At 41.0% G+C, this 16,575-nt stretch overlaps 1 protein-coding gene across 1 annotated transcript in view; it reads left to right on the forward strand.

Annotated features, from left to right (window-relative positions):
- ADGRV1 (adhesion G protein-coupled receptor V1) overlaps positions 1-16,575 on the forward strand; it is a 3,979,741-nt gene that overhangs the window by 1,082,218 nt on the left and 2,880,948 nt on the right. The window contains exon 38 of the mRNA XM_044064182.1: positions 16,422-16,575. This exon is cut by the window's right edge and continues 10 nt beyond it. Coding sequence (XP_043920117.1) covers positions 16,422-16,575 — 154 coding nt within the window. The remainder of the gene's footprint in view (positions 1-16,421) is intronic.

Consider the following 16,575-nt stretch of genomic DNA (forward strand, 5'->3'; position numbering starts at 1 on the left):
TTCACCTGTATGTCTGTGATGACAGGTAGGTTACATTCAGCTGGGATAATTACTTCATCTTTAGGGGGTGAGGGAGGGGAGAAATTTGCACTGAACCTATCTGCCAGAATATTGGCAATGTCGGTAGGGTCAGTGAATTTTTTGTCATTGTGTACTAACTCAGAGCATATCTGAGAATTTCCTCCCAAGGTTCTGACATAATTGAAGAAGGCCTTGTGATTGTCTTTGGTATCCTTGGCAATCTTTTTCTCAAAGTTTGCTTTAGATGTTTTTATGAGAGAACGTAGTTTTTTACTTGTGCTGATCAGGGAAGCCTTTCCCTTGTGGGATTTGGCTTTGTCCTGCAGTAGCTTCCTTCTTTTGTTGTACAGTTTGTTTATAGCAGGGGTCCACCAAACCGGGCGTTTTCCCTTGGTGGAGAGGGTCTTGGTTTTAGTTGGGATTGCTTGATCCATGCATTCTTGGAGATGTCCGTAGAAGGCTTTTGTGAAGGATTCAGCATTTTGGGATGTGGTTTCCATTAACCCAGTAGGCTTAAAGGATATCATTTCTGACTTTAGGAGCGCAAAGTCAGCTTTTGAAAAGTTTTTTACTGTAGTCTTTTGTTCTGGGGGTGGGGGTGGGATATGTACATCCAACGTGATCAGTTTATGATCAGATCTTACAAGTGAGGGGTTTATATCCGGTGCGGAGCATTTGGACCCCATGTTTGTGATAATCAGGTCAAGTATATTATCTCTCCTCGTAGGAGAAGTGACCAGTTGCTCCATAGCATTTGAGTTTATGAATTCCAGGAATCTTTGGGCTAGGGTGTTAGGGCTAGAATAGTGGGCCCAGTCTATGTTGGGGTAGTTGAAGTCACCCAATATGATGGTATTTGGTGTGACATTCATATCCTCCAGTGTTTTCAGGAATGCTTGATGGGATTCCTGGGATTGGGAGGGTGTTCTATAACATGCGACCAGTTGTATGGCAGTTTTGCCTATGGTGAGTAAAACTTGTATGGTTTCTGATGCTTCATGGGTAGCCACCAATCGAGAGGTGTAGGTGTCCTTTATGAAAATGGACACTCCTCCTACCTTTGTGGTTCGGCCTGAAACTTGAGGCCAAGCATGATATGAGGTATAGCCTGGTAGTGCTGGAGTGCTCTCAGGAGCCTTGAACCAGGTTTCAGTTACTGCACAGACATCGATGTTCTCCATACTGAGAAGTGCTTCAAGTGCCTGCATCTTGAGATTTAGACTTCTGGCGTTGAGCAGCATTACCCTTAATTTTTTTCCATTTTTGTTTTTTATGGAGGTTGATTTGTCCTTTGAGCATTGCCTAAAAAGGCACTATGGGGTGGCAAGAGCCTTGGCCAGTATCCGGAAGCCCAGTGGTGACAGGTGCAAGCCATCCCTTGCGGCAACGTGGCTTGTCCAGCATGTCATCCCAGGCTGACAGACATTGGATCCCCCTAGAATGACACCAGTGATTAAGCCAATTGTTAAAACTGGTCATTTTGTCTTTGTACTGAGGCATCATTCTTGGTGAAGGCAGGATGCTGCTCAGGGTCAGGGTCATACCAGTCTGGGCTACATAATCGGAGAGCTCCTCAATGTCTCTTTTCATGTAGTCCAGGGAGGTACGTCTCAGGTCATTCACACCCGCATGGACAATGACTGAATCATACTTGTACTTGCTTTGGAGTGACCTGAGTGCGTGTGTAATGTGGCGGATCCTAGCTCCCGATAGGCAGCTCACCGTTACCCTCTCCTTATTCAGCCTGGTAAGTGGAACGTCGGTGTGTCTGACTATAGAGTCACCTATTACTAATGTCTCTGGCATAGTGTTTTGCCTTAGGGGCTGTGATTGTGTGACACACCTGTTGCTTGAGGTATGTGCTGTAGGTGTTGCGTTTTGTGGGGGTGTATTTCTGGGTGTCTGCTTTAGAGGCCTCTGTTGTTTTGGTAAGTTTTTTATAAGAGCCTCCGAGTATGTCTTTGTGTTCTTATGTGTTTGGTTTGTAGTAGTGGTGGTTTTATGTGTGACTGGTTTTGCTTTGGGTGTGGGTACCATCTCCTCCTGTCTGGTCTTGCCAGTCCTGAGTTGAGAGAGTTCAGCCTCCAGTCTGGCTATATAGTTGCATCTCTCACAAGTATATGTGTTAGTAGGAAGGAGGAGAGGGTTGTCTGTGTACATGAGACAATTGTAACATTGTCTTAAGATTCCCAGATTAACCAGCTGAACAAGAGAGGATGCTAGTGGTCTACCACTCGACATACTAGAATATTATAAGGAGTGTTGTGCCTTTAATGGAAGTGGGTATTCACAGGGGGTAGTGGATGCCTGTAGTGCTTACTTTAGGGTAAGAGTGCTTGTTTTATTATGAGTGCTTGCTAAGGATAGAAGTTCCGAAAACAAGTGCTAATATATACAGCTAAAGTTCCATAACATCTTTCTCTAACATATTATCTTCAACTCCATCCTGTGTCATTTGTTACTGTTTTGTTATGAGAACTCACTGACCTATCACGCCACAAAATTGACTATGCCACAGTTGCCACTGTTTTCTTCTTCCCTTGCTGTGCAGCTCCAATTGAACTATTGTTCTGGTTTCCTACTAAAGGTTGCAGAGTATCTTCATGTGGCAAGGGATCAAATGCTTCCTGTTCTATCTGTTCCTCCTTAATTTGGGGACTCATTATTTCATCATTCTGTGATGTTACATGAGTTGGATTTTCTACACTGAATCTTTCCTTTCCCCATAACTTCAGTTTATATTTCTTTAAATTCTCTGTTACTAATCCTCTTTTCTACTTTCGTCCTTTTATTTTCTTATTTTTTGTATTAGGAAATTTTCCATGTCTGAATGCCCTTGTCTCTATTTCTCTTCAAATACCTTTGGTGCTGCCTTTTTGCACTGATTAGTTTTGCTTTCTCCTTTGCATAAATATTGCACCATATTAAATGTATTTTTCATTTCCGTGTCCATATTTCTTCTTGATATGCCTCCTGTTCCACCTGTTTCTCCTTAATTTGGGGACTCATTTTTCCATCATGCTGTGACATAACTTGTGTTAGACTTTGTGCTAAACTTTACTTTGCAGGTATTCCATAACTTCAGCTTCCATTTGTTTAACTTGTACTTTACTAGTCTTCTTTTCTGTGCTCCCCTTTGTGATCTTATTTTTTTGTGTTGTGAAGTTTTCCATATCTGTGTGGCTTTGCCTGTATTATCTTTTCAATTATCTTTGTAGATGCTTTTTTATATTGATTAGTTTGTCTTTTACTTTGAATAAATATTGCACCATATCAGATCTGTTTTTCTTTCTCATGTCCATGTTTCTTTTTCGTACCTTTCAAAAATATCTAGGTTTTGCTCTTTATATTTTCACACTTCCCCTGTCACTTCTTTTTCCAAGCAGTCCAAAGTTTCTTTGTCTATGTAATGTTTTTTCGTGGATCCATTGCATTAATGAACACAAAATGAAATTTGAAGTGTTTGACAGTTTTTCTAAGTGAGTTTTTTTCTTTCCACTAATGTATCTCTTAATCATTTTGAATATCTTCTATTAGGACATTCAGGGTTTCATGCATACTATTAACAACACATAATTTCTTTCTTATCCTCAGTAGTCCACTTTATCATCTTTATGGCTCTTTTTTTGGCCTATCAGTTTTTGTGGACTACTAGTACCTTCGACAACGGGGGGGGGGGGGGGGGGGGGGGCATGCGTACCCTGCACCTAGTCTAACACCATTGTAGGAATATTTCTGTGTCATGAGGATTCTGCACTGTAATTTATTTCCGATCCTGGCACCAGTGCACATATCAGCATTGGGCATTTTTTTATCCAGGGACTTGTGCACCTAGCTGTCTTTTTTATATTTTAACCTACTTCTGTCAATGATACATACTATATAAAATTCAGTCTATATATCGGTGTCATCGTGACAAGATTTTGTAAAAACAGGGTCTACCACATGAAGCTACTCACCAAGACTTGAGGATGAATTCATTTTCAGCAGTACTACTATCCTTTTCTTGCTAATTTTATCATCTCTCCATTTCATTTTCAGCAGTACTACTATCCTTTTCTTGCTAATTTTATCATCTCTCCATTTGATCCCAGTAAGGTGTCACTGCTGTGAAGCTAGCTAATTGTTACCACCTGTAATAAGGGCTGACCAACTGTCTGACACAGATCCAGACACTAGCATTAAGCATAATCCTTTTGAAGGCCCACATACTTGTCTATTTTGGGTATGCTAATTACCTTGCTTCAGACAACATTGCAATCTGGGCAGACATGATCATACTGGCAATTCTGCACATGGAAGTGCTACTTCAGGTAGTGTGTGCTACCACATATCTCACTAGACTTGTAATTTTGTGATGTCTAAGCTCTAAGGGGCTCATGATATTGTTAGCATCCTCATGAAGGTCACAAAACCCAATTACTCATACCACAGTGGATCCTGTGGCAGGAGGCTTTGCCTGTAAGACACTCCTGTATATCTGCTGTTATATTCACAATGATGCACTCATATCAGGTGGAAACTTTGTGGTGTGACAGTGTCAGATACCCATGTGCTGCAGACATAAGGATGGTATACCCACAGAAAAGCAGTGCTTACCTCTGAAACTGCTGTTTCAGACACAGTGGAAGCACTCATAAGGCTGTCAGCCACACGAAGGCCCTCCTCCAGAGGGACTTGTGTGTGCTTATCTAGAAGGTGTTCATAATGCTCGACTGTACATACACCCTCTGTGAAGGATGGCTTCCTAGGTCTGAGACAGTGAGTAGCATAGTGTTATCTTGTCTAACTGTGACACATGTCCATGTATCCCATTACATCAGCAGTTCAACTGTAATATAATTCAGGAACTTTCCTTTTTCACTGCACTTGTGCGACCATGGAGTTAGTATATTTACCTCCCTGGAGTGCTGAGGCAAATCCACACTGTATAAACAAAGTTTTTAGTAGCCCAACATGTTATGTGTTAATCAAAGTTAATCTGTGAGTAAAGAAACATAGAATCACTTGTGCTATAGTAAAATATAATACTTTTTGACAAAGGTTAGCTTGTAATAATTATAAAATTTCCCATCTCAAAGCGCATTAAATGTAACCATAATCAATAAAACAACCAGATCAAGCACAGGATTCTATTTTGTTAACATAAGCAAACATGCCATGGAAGCATGCCTATATTTCTATTATGACCCTGATGTCTGGGACCAGTTATTAGAATGTAAACTATATGCCATACCAACTATTGTTAGAAAACCTTTCCAAAAAAACACTTTAAAGTATTATGCATCTTTTACCTCCTTTCCTAATATCTTGCGCATCCCGTTTCCACTTAATTTTTAAACTGATAGTTGTGGCCATGTGATTTCAGCCACCTAAGTATGATTTTTTCTGACAGTTTCCATGAAGTTTGCACAGAGCACCAAACTAACTAGATTCCGTTAGATGTAGTACTTTAGTAAACCCCACCTCTAATACCATATTCTTATGTTCATATAATTTTATATTAGCTCAGTTCGAGGTGTGTCACCCAGAGGTAATGGTACTCCTCAGACTTCTCATTGCTCCCCTGTACTGTATGCAATGAAATTTGCATAGTTTGCACTAGTTACTCCGTTGTAACATTGCTCACTAGATCTAGGCAGGGATGATTGCTCTTTATTACTAGCCAGTTATATATCTATCCATCCATCCATAATCCCTTTTTCCCATTTTTGTTCATGGGGTTGGGGTGTCAGTTCAACAATAACAATCATGTAGAGCCAAGGTTTACACCACCGGGTGGCTAGCCTTGTCATGGTAGTTCTTCCACACACAAACTAGTATGCACACTCACACCTATGGCCAATTTGAGTGGCCAGTCCATCTACTGCATGCCTTTGGAAGGTGGGAAGAAACAGAAGCACCTAGAGGAAACCTATGTGTACTCAGGGAGAATATGCAGGCTCCACACAGAAGGCACCATAGCCGGGAATCAAATCAAATCTGGGAACCTCTTACTGTGAGGTGACAACACTATCCACTGTACCACTGTAGATCTGTAATTAGTGTTTTTTATTTTATGCAGTAGTTGTGTATGAATTCTAACACATACATTTTGTGAACATTTGCGTCTCATACCCACCATAGTATTCTTGACAGATAACTTCTAATAATATGCTAATGGCCAGCTGTTTGCTGAAACAAAAAGACTGGCCTGTGGATTCATAAAAGCAGTGTTGGCAATCACAGCCAAGTCACTGCTTACAGTGAATTCACGATTAGCAGCAATGCTAATCAGATATGCATTTAGCAAGGCTAGTGTGCACAATGAGAAGCCTTTTGTCATGGTTACAGCACAGGCTTGTGACTAGATCATGAGAAACCACCCTGGGCATGCCCATGCTGAAATACAAGCAGCTGAGGTAAACAAAGTGGATGCACGAGCACCCCCAACAGTAGATGAGAGTGTGCATGCACAGTCGCATAATGCTGATGTACCGTCCCCAAAATAGAAAATCATACCAACTGCTTCCCCATCTGTGCTATGAATTTCTACTATATATCTAATATCCCCTTATCCTATTATTAGCTCACAGTTCTTAGAATTCAACAATTTCTTCTCTCCTCACTGCTTAAATTTCCTCTCATACTTGAATATAGTATGTCCATTCTTTTGGCCGGACCACATTTATCTCACATATATCACCTGTATTATGGACTGTATAGTCCTAAATCAACTTCCTTTTAAACCTTCTTGTACATTTGTGCATGTTTTTTGCATCTGTGTTGTGTTAAGACATTATACTTTATAATTTAATTATGCTTTTAATATTACTTTATTGTTGTTACTATGTATATCACCTGGACTGAGCCTGCAAATGGTCAAACCTGAACAGTGCTCTACACACACACACATATACATAGTATATGTGTATATATATATATATATATATATATATATATATATATATATATATATATATATATATATATATATATATATATATATTTATTTACAGAGAGATATATGCAATGGAAAGTTAATAACCCTGAATCTTGCTGAGGATGAAGTGGACGTCACAGTATAGTAACAGAATCCATAGAGAAGGGCAACATAAGGTGCTAAAGGAGTTGCAGAACAAAACAATTGTTAGAAAAGCAGAAGCAAAGAAGTTACTATGACAGTATGTTAGTTTTAAAGAATGTGAAATATACACAGGAGAGGTGGGATGCAATAAAATATCATGATTTATATCAAATTGCACTAATCCTGATAGCATCAGAGAGGTAGTAGTGGACCTGTACTACACAAAGAATGTCTTTAAAAAAGCAATATATGTTACCCTGCAGGGAGTTAATCCAGTAATTCAGTCCACATGCCAGTATAACCACAGTTCACTGGTAAAGGCAGGCCACTACAGTAATCACAGGACAAAGAGTCATAAAACATATATTTGGGAAATATAGTGCATGTGCGGATGGTCCTCAAGGGAAACTAACCCATGACTTCCATACTTAACCGTTCTACAGAAGTGCATTAACAAGGTCAACCACTGCAGCAGTCAGAGTAGTAGGGGACATAAAGCACATATTTTCACAAATATAATACATATGCAGACTGCAAATGGAAAGTTATGAAGCAACATGCAAGCACCAAGGCATTTGCAAGCCTTAACGGCTATAGAAACACCATAAGAAATATTGCGTATCTACTTTGAGCTATCAATTGACTTGAAGTAATGAAAGCAGTAGTACTTTATTTCAAATTGGTATGCGACGTGAGGTGTAGCTTATTTCTACAATTGACAAGCATGTGATAAGAATGTTCCTTCGTTTTTGCCATAGGACGTGGAGTGCCATTTCTCTGTGACTGCTTCTGCTCATCAGCATTGATCTCTGCCAGCTGTTGGGCAACATATTACTGCTGAATGATGACTCTGAATTATATGCTTATTCTTGGCACATCTGTTTTTTTGACCATAACATGGGTGACATAATGATCATGCCCACTTGTACCACTATTGGTGGGTACCAGTGTACCTGCTGCCAGTACAGGGCTACCTGATGCAGGTGGTGCAGGTAGGGCAGGAGGTGTGGAGACAGCTCTGGCAGGTTGCGATCCAGATGCTGCTCCCACCTATGGGGGATGACAGGCTATGCCAGTGTGGTTGGTTTGGGTCTCTGTGCTGCTTTATATAATGACTGAAACTGAGGAAAAAAAAAACAAGATGGGGGCAAAGAGAGTGGGGTAAAGATACATGAAAGTAATGAAAGTGCATTATTTTTTCATAATAATTCAATACATTGAAACAAATTAATCTTTTATTGATAGAACCAAAAATACTTACTTTAACATGTTAACCATTTTATTTAAAACTTTTCTTAGTCTAACTAATTCCAAGGTAAGAATTGGGCCATAACAATAGAATTTTTTTTGTTTTTGTTTTTGGGGGGTTAAATTGAACCCACAGACATCCTAATAATCTCAGTCCACATCGGCTTAAAGTGATGTGCCTGTTCTTCAACTGTATGGGGAGGGGTGGCACACAAAATCAAAAGACCAACTTTGCACAGTCATACTAATTCTAGTAAGGAATACCAGAACTGACAGATGTTGTCCAGCTTCATATGTGTACTGTAATTTAGCATCTTTAAATAGCTACCTGTCACCATGCAGGCATCTTTCACAAGAGAAGCTATACTTACCACAACATTCTCTTAGACATTCCAGTCAGTCCTTCTGCATCTCCCTGCTCCTCTTGATCTATTCAGGTGCTGGAGATATCAAAAGGCCTCAATGATACATTTGTTGGTGGCATGCATTGGCATGTTATATGCTTAGCTATAGCATGATATGCTTACGGCACTAAAGTGATCACTGTGCTGTAAAGACAGCCTCCCATCAGTTAAGGATGTCAGGTTTTTGGTGACTTTATTCACCATAGTGGTGATGGCACTCTGCCCCTGTAGGTGGGATGCCTGTAGCATGGGTGACACCTTTAGTAAAATATTCCAGTCATTGGTCTTCTACTGTGACCCAGTGTAGATCTCTTACAGGAACCTCCACTTGTACTGCTTATGGTGGATAGCCAGAAAAATGTTGCATACTACTTCTGTGCTCTAAAAGAATCACTACCCTCACCTTCTGCAGCCATAGTTGTCTCACTCTCAAGGATTTCAGGTAAAAAATGTCAGGGAATTGGCACACAATGATTTCTCACATTTCACTCCGTGCAATGACAGGTGCATGACGGATGGCAGAATAATAAAGGAAGGCACTGTATTAATATGATTCTAATGAATTTCTGGTTAAAGGCTTATAGTGCCTGCATATTTGAACTGCTTCTTACTGTAATTGGTACACCTTGTTTGCTGTAGCATACATTAGATCCAGGCCTGCTGAATCTAGCTTTGTTTGTATGTTTGTTGTTTGTTTGCTTGTTATTTCCCTGAAAAGCTAATTCCACCTAAAATGCGGCTTTTCAGTGCTTCTATGGATCCCTAGTGATATCTGCATTGCTTACTGTACTTATTTCCTTGTTTCACTTGAAAGAAAGTTACTGTTTGTCGTTTTTGCATTTAAGTTACCTGTAACACATTGCATTTAAGTTACCTGGCACTTGCTCACTAAAGCAATTATGTAAGTCAGCACTAAAAAAATTAAAAGCACTACACCCTCACAAACCCCCCTTGAGTACCTTGTTCCCCATTGGCCCTTTTTTTCAATTATAAAGGAATTCCAAATACTATTCTAGCATGTCCAAAGGTCAGTTGTCGATCTCTTTTCCGATCCAGCTGGTGAATCTGGGAATCTTAAGGCAATGTTACAACTGCCTCATGTACACAGACAACCCTCTCCTCCTCCCAACAAATTCCAACACATGTGAGAGATGCAACCATATAGCCAAACTGGAGGCTAAGCTCTCTCAACTCAGTACTGGCGTAACCAGTCAGGAGGAAAAGAAAACCACACTCACTACAATTCCAGTCTCACATAGACCTACCACGACAGCAAACCAAACACATAAACACACAAAAACATACTCGGAGGCTCTAAATAAAAATCTGCCTAAGCAGCAGAGACCTCCAAAGCAGACACCCAAGCAACTGCTACCCCAAAACAAAACACGTGCAACACATAGCTCACAAAGCCAGTGTGCCAAACAGTCACAGCCCTTAAGGCTAAACAACACACCTGATACACTTGTAATAGGTGACTCTATCGTCAGGCACACTGAAGTCCCGCTCACCAGGCTGAACAAGGAGAAGGTCATGGTGAGCTGCCTGTCGGGCGCTAGGATCCGCCACATAACACAAGCACTCAGGTCACTCCAAAGCAAGTACAAATATGACTCAGTCATTGTCCATACTGGTGTGAATGACCTGAGATGTACCTCCCTGGACTACATGAAAAGAGACATAGAGGAGCTCTCTGAGCATGTAGCCCAGGCCGGTATGACCCTGACCTTGAGTAGCATCTTACCCTCACCAAGAATGATGCCACAATATGAAGACAAGATGATCAATTTCAACAATTGGCTAAAGTATTGGTGCCATTCAAAGGGGATCCAATGCCTGTCAGCCTGGGATGACATGCTCAGCAAGCCACGATGCTTCGCTAGGGACAGCTTGCAGCTGTCACCCCTGGGCTTTCGGATATTGGCAAAGGCTCTTGCTACCCCCATAGTGCCTTTTTTAGGCAAGGCTCAAAAGACAAACCCACCTCCATAGGTATCACAAGGGATAAGAAACTAAGAGTAATGCTATTCAACACCAGAAGTCTAAACCTCAAGATGCACGCACTCAAAACTCTCGTTAGCATGAAGAACATCGATATCTGTGCAGTAACAGAAACCTGGTTCAAGGCTCCCGAGAGCACCCCAGCACTACCAGGTTATACCTCATACCATGCTTTTCGGCCCCAAAACTTGGACCGAACCACAAAAGGAGGGGGAGTATCAATATTTATCAAAGATACCCACACGTCCAGGTTGGTGGCACAGCACGAAGCATCAGAGACTATCCATGTGCAACTAACAGTGGGTAAAACTGCCTTCCAGTTTATAGCCTGCTACAGACCACCCTCCCAAACCCAGGAACCCCACTCAGCCTTCCTGAGAACACTGGAAAATATGAAGGTCTCTCCAAACACCATTATATTGGGTGACTTCAACTACCCAAACATAGACTGGGAGCATTACTCTAGCTCCAACACCCTAGCCCAAAGGTTCCTAGAATTTATAAACTCAAATGCTATGGAACAACTTGTTACCACTCCCACAAGAGGGAAAAACATACTGGACCTGATCATCACCAACATGGGGACTCTATGCTCCAGACCAGAAGTGTATCCCTCACTGGTAAGATCAGACCATAAACTAATCTCACTGGATATTCACATCACGACCCCACCCCCTGCCCAGAAAACCACAGTGAAAAACTTCTCTAAAGCAAGTTTCACACTCCTCAAAACCAAGGTGGAATCCTTCAAAGCCCCCGGGCCTGTGGAAAATATGGCCCAGACCGCAGAATCCTTTATAAATTCATTCTATGAACACCTTCAGGAATGCATGGATCATGCAATCCCAAATAAAACCAAGACCCAATCCTCCAAAGGCAGACGTCCTGTCTGGTGGACCCCAGCCATAAACAAACTATACAATAGAAGGAGGAAGCTGCTACATGATAGAGCTAAATCCCAAAAAGGGAAGGCATCTCTGATCAGTATTAGCAAAAAACTACGGGCACTCATAAAATCATCTAAGGCCAGCTTTGAGAGAAAAATTGCACAGGACACTAAGGATAATTACAAGGCTTTCTTTAGTTATGTTAGGAACGTGGGTGGGAATTCCTAGATATGCTCAGAATTAGTTCAAAAATGACAAAAAATACACCAAACCCACAGACATTGCCAACATCCTAGCTGACAGGTTCAGCGCAAACTTCTTCCCCACCAAAAGGGCAAATATCTATCCCAGCAGAGTGCTGCCCCCCTGACATCTCAGATGCTCAGGTAAGAGCCGCCCTCTCCAAAGCAAAAAACACAGCATCAATGGGACCAGACGGTGTCCCGGGCTGCATCCTACATGAACTCCAAGGAGAGCTAAACCCAAACATAAAACTACTGTTCAGTCTCAGCCTTACTACAGGATGTGTACCCAAAGAGTGGCGTACAGCAACAGTGGTCCCTCTCTACAAAGGTGGTGCCTCAATGGATCCTGGAAACTATCGCCCCATAAGCCTGACTAGCTTGGTCTGCAAAGCTATGGAAAGGATCATCATGGACCTCATAAATAAAGATATTGGGGACCTACAGACACTGGATCCTACCCAGTTCGGCTTTGTTATGGGCAGATCCTGCCTCATAAACGTGGTCGATTTCTTTGAAACAGTCACCAAGGCCACTGACGAGGGGAAGGTGGTCCACACAGCCTACCTGGACCTCGCAAAAGCCTTCGATACAATACCCCACTCGGGCATTATAGATAAGCTCACCAGCTTAAATATAAACCCCTATGTCACTAGATGGGTTGCAAACTGGCTCAAGGACAGAACCCACATGGTTAGAATTGCTGGAGCCATGTCAGACTCCAAACCAGTTACAAGTGGCATCCCACAAGGCTCAGTCCTGGGACATCTCTTGTTCGATATATATTTCTCGGAGGTACAGGCCAACACGGAAGGACTGTGGCTGACCAAGTTCGCAGATGACTGCAAACTGGGCACCATAATCGACTCTCCAGCCGACACAAGCATCCTCCAAAAGGGCCTCATAGAAACAAACAACTGGTGCCAGAGCCATGGCCTCAAGCTAAATGCCAAAAATTGTATAGTCATCCCTTTTGGCAAAAACAAAGTGCCCACAAATTACCACATAGGTGGTATTCCATTAAGTACAGAAGAAGTAATTAGGGACCTGAGGACCCAAGTTGATAGCAATCTCTCATTTGACAACCACGTGGCCAAAGTGGTTAGAAAATCATTTTATATAGCCCACCTAATCATGAAGGGATTCACATCTAGATCAGGGGAGGTCATTGTGCCTCTTTACTCATCCCTCGTCAGGCCCATAATTGAGTACAATGCCCCTTTTGGGATGTACCTTACCAGACACCTGCAGCAACTGGAAAGACCCCAAAAGTACCTCACCAAGAGGATCAAAGGGCTCAAACAGATGCCATATGCTGCCCGGTTAAAGAAACTCCAGCTCTACTCAGTGGCATACCACCTGCTCAGAGGCGATCTGTGCCTGATGTATAAAGCAATGTCCAACCCGGAATTAATGGAGATGCTGCACCTCAGAAAATCCAAATCCCATCGAGCCACGCGCTTGAGAGACTTGAACCTCAGCACTGAAATAAATAGGACATGCTGGAGGGACAGATTCATAACCCAGAGGCTCCCTTCACTCTGGAATAAAATCCCAGTCCAGGTTAGGCAGAGTCCCTCATTGACTCTCTTCAAGAGGAATCTTGATGAGTGTATGGGAGATCGTAGGTTTACCCCGGGTATCCCTTCTGTCTCACTGTTAGACAGAGGCACAGTATACTAACCTCAAAAAAGGGCATAGCAAAATTAATTTAAAATGGGTGGTGAAAGCCAAACACACTCTGGCTAGGCTTAGAAATGCCCTAGGGCAGACAGCCTAGTATGAACTTATGAACCTATGAACCTATAATGGCACTTTGAGGTGTGAAACATGGCAGCCCTCCATCCCTCTATTTGCTGCTGAAAATAAAGGCTTTATGGTGACTCCATCATCAGATGGTTAAAATTAGCATGACCTCTGATGTGAACCATCCATCTATACAAGAGTGGTATATATATATATATATATATATATATATATATATATATATATATATATATTTATGGGTCTAGGACACATGCTCGACTAGCATATGTCCAAATCACAAAACATCAAACACACACACAAATGCGCTTAACATCGAAAAGCGCCTCCGTGTATGTGTAGTTCAAAAAAAAAATCTACATTTCTGCAGGGGGGGCTTTGCCCCCCTGCACCCCCCACACCCACTATACTTTATTATTCTCACTCCAAGATCGCACTACATTGGGGAAAAGGGAATTTTCCCTTACCTACATTGTACTCCGATCTACAAAACAGGCACACATACACAGAAGCACTTGTTGATGTTTAGCGCTTTCTTGTATGTGTGTTCAATGTTTTGTGATTTGGACATATGCTAGTCTGAATCACAAAAGCATGAGTCCGGATCCCATATATATATATATATATATATATATATATATATATATATATATATATATATTTTTTTTTACATTTGTTTATTACATTTGTTGACCTGGATATTCCAACCAAGCAAAAGCCCATTTTCAGCTTAAGCCTGAGGAGAAAAGCTCCACAGAAAAAAGTGATAAGATAGGTAATAAAAAATATTAAATAGGCAATAAGAAGCAACATATTATTTTTATTATTATTAATAGCAGCAACAATAGTAAGGCATTAATGAGAAAAAAAAAACATTAAAGTTTATGACATTTAAACAGAAAAAAAGTATATTTAATGTAACAGTGGTATGGGAGCAGCAAAAGAAAAAAAAAGAGTAAGATGGGTTATATGGAGAGAAACAGATGATTGAAGTATATTGTTGGTGTGTTAAGAAATAAGGGATATGCATGACGAATTGGAGATAAGAAATTGTTCATATATATATATATATATATATATATATATATATATATATATATATATATATATATATATATATATATATATATATATATATACACAATGGATATAAAATGTTTACATACCCCTGTTAAAATGCCAGGTTTTTGTGATATAAAAAAATGAGACTACAATAAATCACTTCAAAACTTTTCCCACCTGTAATGTGACCTATAACCTATACAAATCAATGGAAAAACAAACAAATCTGTTAGGGGAAAAATATAAAAAATAAAAAAATGTACAATACACTGGTTGGACCCTTGGTGGTGGTGCTGCGGTAGCGTTGTCACCTCACAATAAGACGCTGTCCAGTTCGATTCTCAGCTAGACCGTCTTCTGCGTGGAGACATGCGTGAATGGGTGTACCTTCGTTGAAGGCTGTGCGTCAGGGCTGGTAACTAGGCATGTAAAGATCAACTACCAGTCATTAGTGGACCGGAGTTCCGCTGTGGCAACCCCTAACCGGGAAAAGCCGAAAGACACAACAACAACAACAACACTGGTTGCATAGGCACACCCTTAAATTAATACCTTGTTGTGTGTGCACACCCTTAAATTAATACTTTAGCCTTTTTGGCCTACTGCAAACACTAATGAGGCATTCAAGGGGATTGCAACATACTAACAACCATGTGCTCTCCCCCAGAAATGCCTGCTGCAAGGCATTTATACACATGTGTAAACTACATTGCCTGCCCATGTTAACGAACAAGGCCAAAAGCTCATGTTTACCCAGTCATGTTAGAGTTAAGTGCTGTGGAGTTTAGTGGAGAGGTAGTGTTGGTGTGTGTGGTTGCATGTGTGTGTGAATGCATGAGTGTGTCCCTGCCTAAGCGGTCACAGTAGGGTCTTTAGTTTGAAGGTAAGTAGGTTAGGTTTTTGTGTGTGTGTGTGTGTGTGTGTGTGTGTGTGTGTGTGTGTGTGTGTGTGTGTGTGTGTGTGTATATTTGAATGTGTGCATGTGTGTGTGGAAAAGTGAATGTGGAGGTAGCCTTTGACAGTGCAATGCATGGGCTGCTAGTGATGGCTATCACAGGAATGTGCTGATTTGCACTAGCAGTACATAAGGACGATTGAGTGACATGAAAGTTAGCCAATAATGAGGCCTTTCCTTATTGCACTTAACAAGTCTTTGAATCACAGTTTTCCTCATTGGCCACAGCTCTTAGCTCCAGTGGTGACATTATTTCTGATCCCTGCAAATATCTACTCATCAGAGGTGAGAAAACACATGCTGAGGAGACATTTTCATTGTAGGACACATGGGGAAGACAGTTTTTACATGATTCATATTTTATGGAAAATTGGGAATTCAATAGTCTGAGTGTATTTGAAATACATTAAGTAACACCAATGTTTATGTGTGTGTTTTACTGCATAGTCTCTCAGATGTGCCTAAAAAATATCCGGACTTTCTGTCACAACCCCATTTTTATCAAATTAACTGAATCAACTTGGTGCTAATGTACTAAATAGAGCAACATAAAAAATGATGCTTGACATACAGAAATACATCCAAGGTGGTAAGAAAGTTAACATTTCTTTTCATCTAAAACAAATTAATTATGCAGGAAATAGAGCGAAGTTCTTCTGGAATATTATTATATTATTAGCTTTTTTTTTAATGCACTATATCACAAACTTAAGAAAAAATGATGAAATCTCATCTGCCACCACAAAATACAGATTTATTTTTCTTCAACAGGAGCAGTAAACCTGACGTATGAGACTGTCAAAGGTTCAGTCCGGCCTTTAAATCTGTCAGATGGTGCTTTAGCAGAGCCAGGCCTCGACTTCATCTCTGTGTCTGGGTCACTGATGCTGCAAGCAGGACAGACGTCTGCAGTGATCAGCGTCAC

Source organism: Protopterus annectens, chromosome 2.part2, assembly GCF_019279795.1.
Source record: "Protopterus annectens isolate FY-2018-M chromosome 2.part2, PAN1.0, whole genome shotgun sequence".
NCBI lineage: Eukaryota > Metazoa > Chordata > Ceratodontiformes > Protopteridae > Protopterus > Protopterus annectens.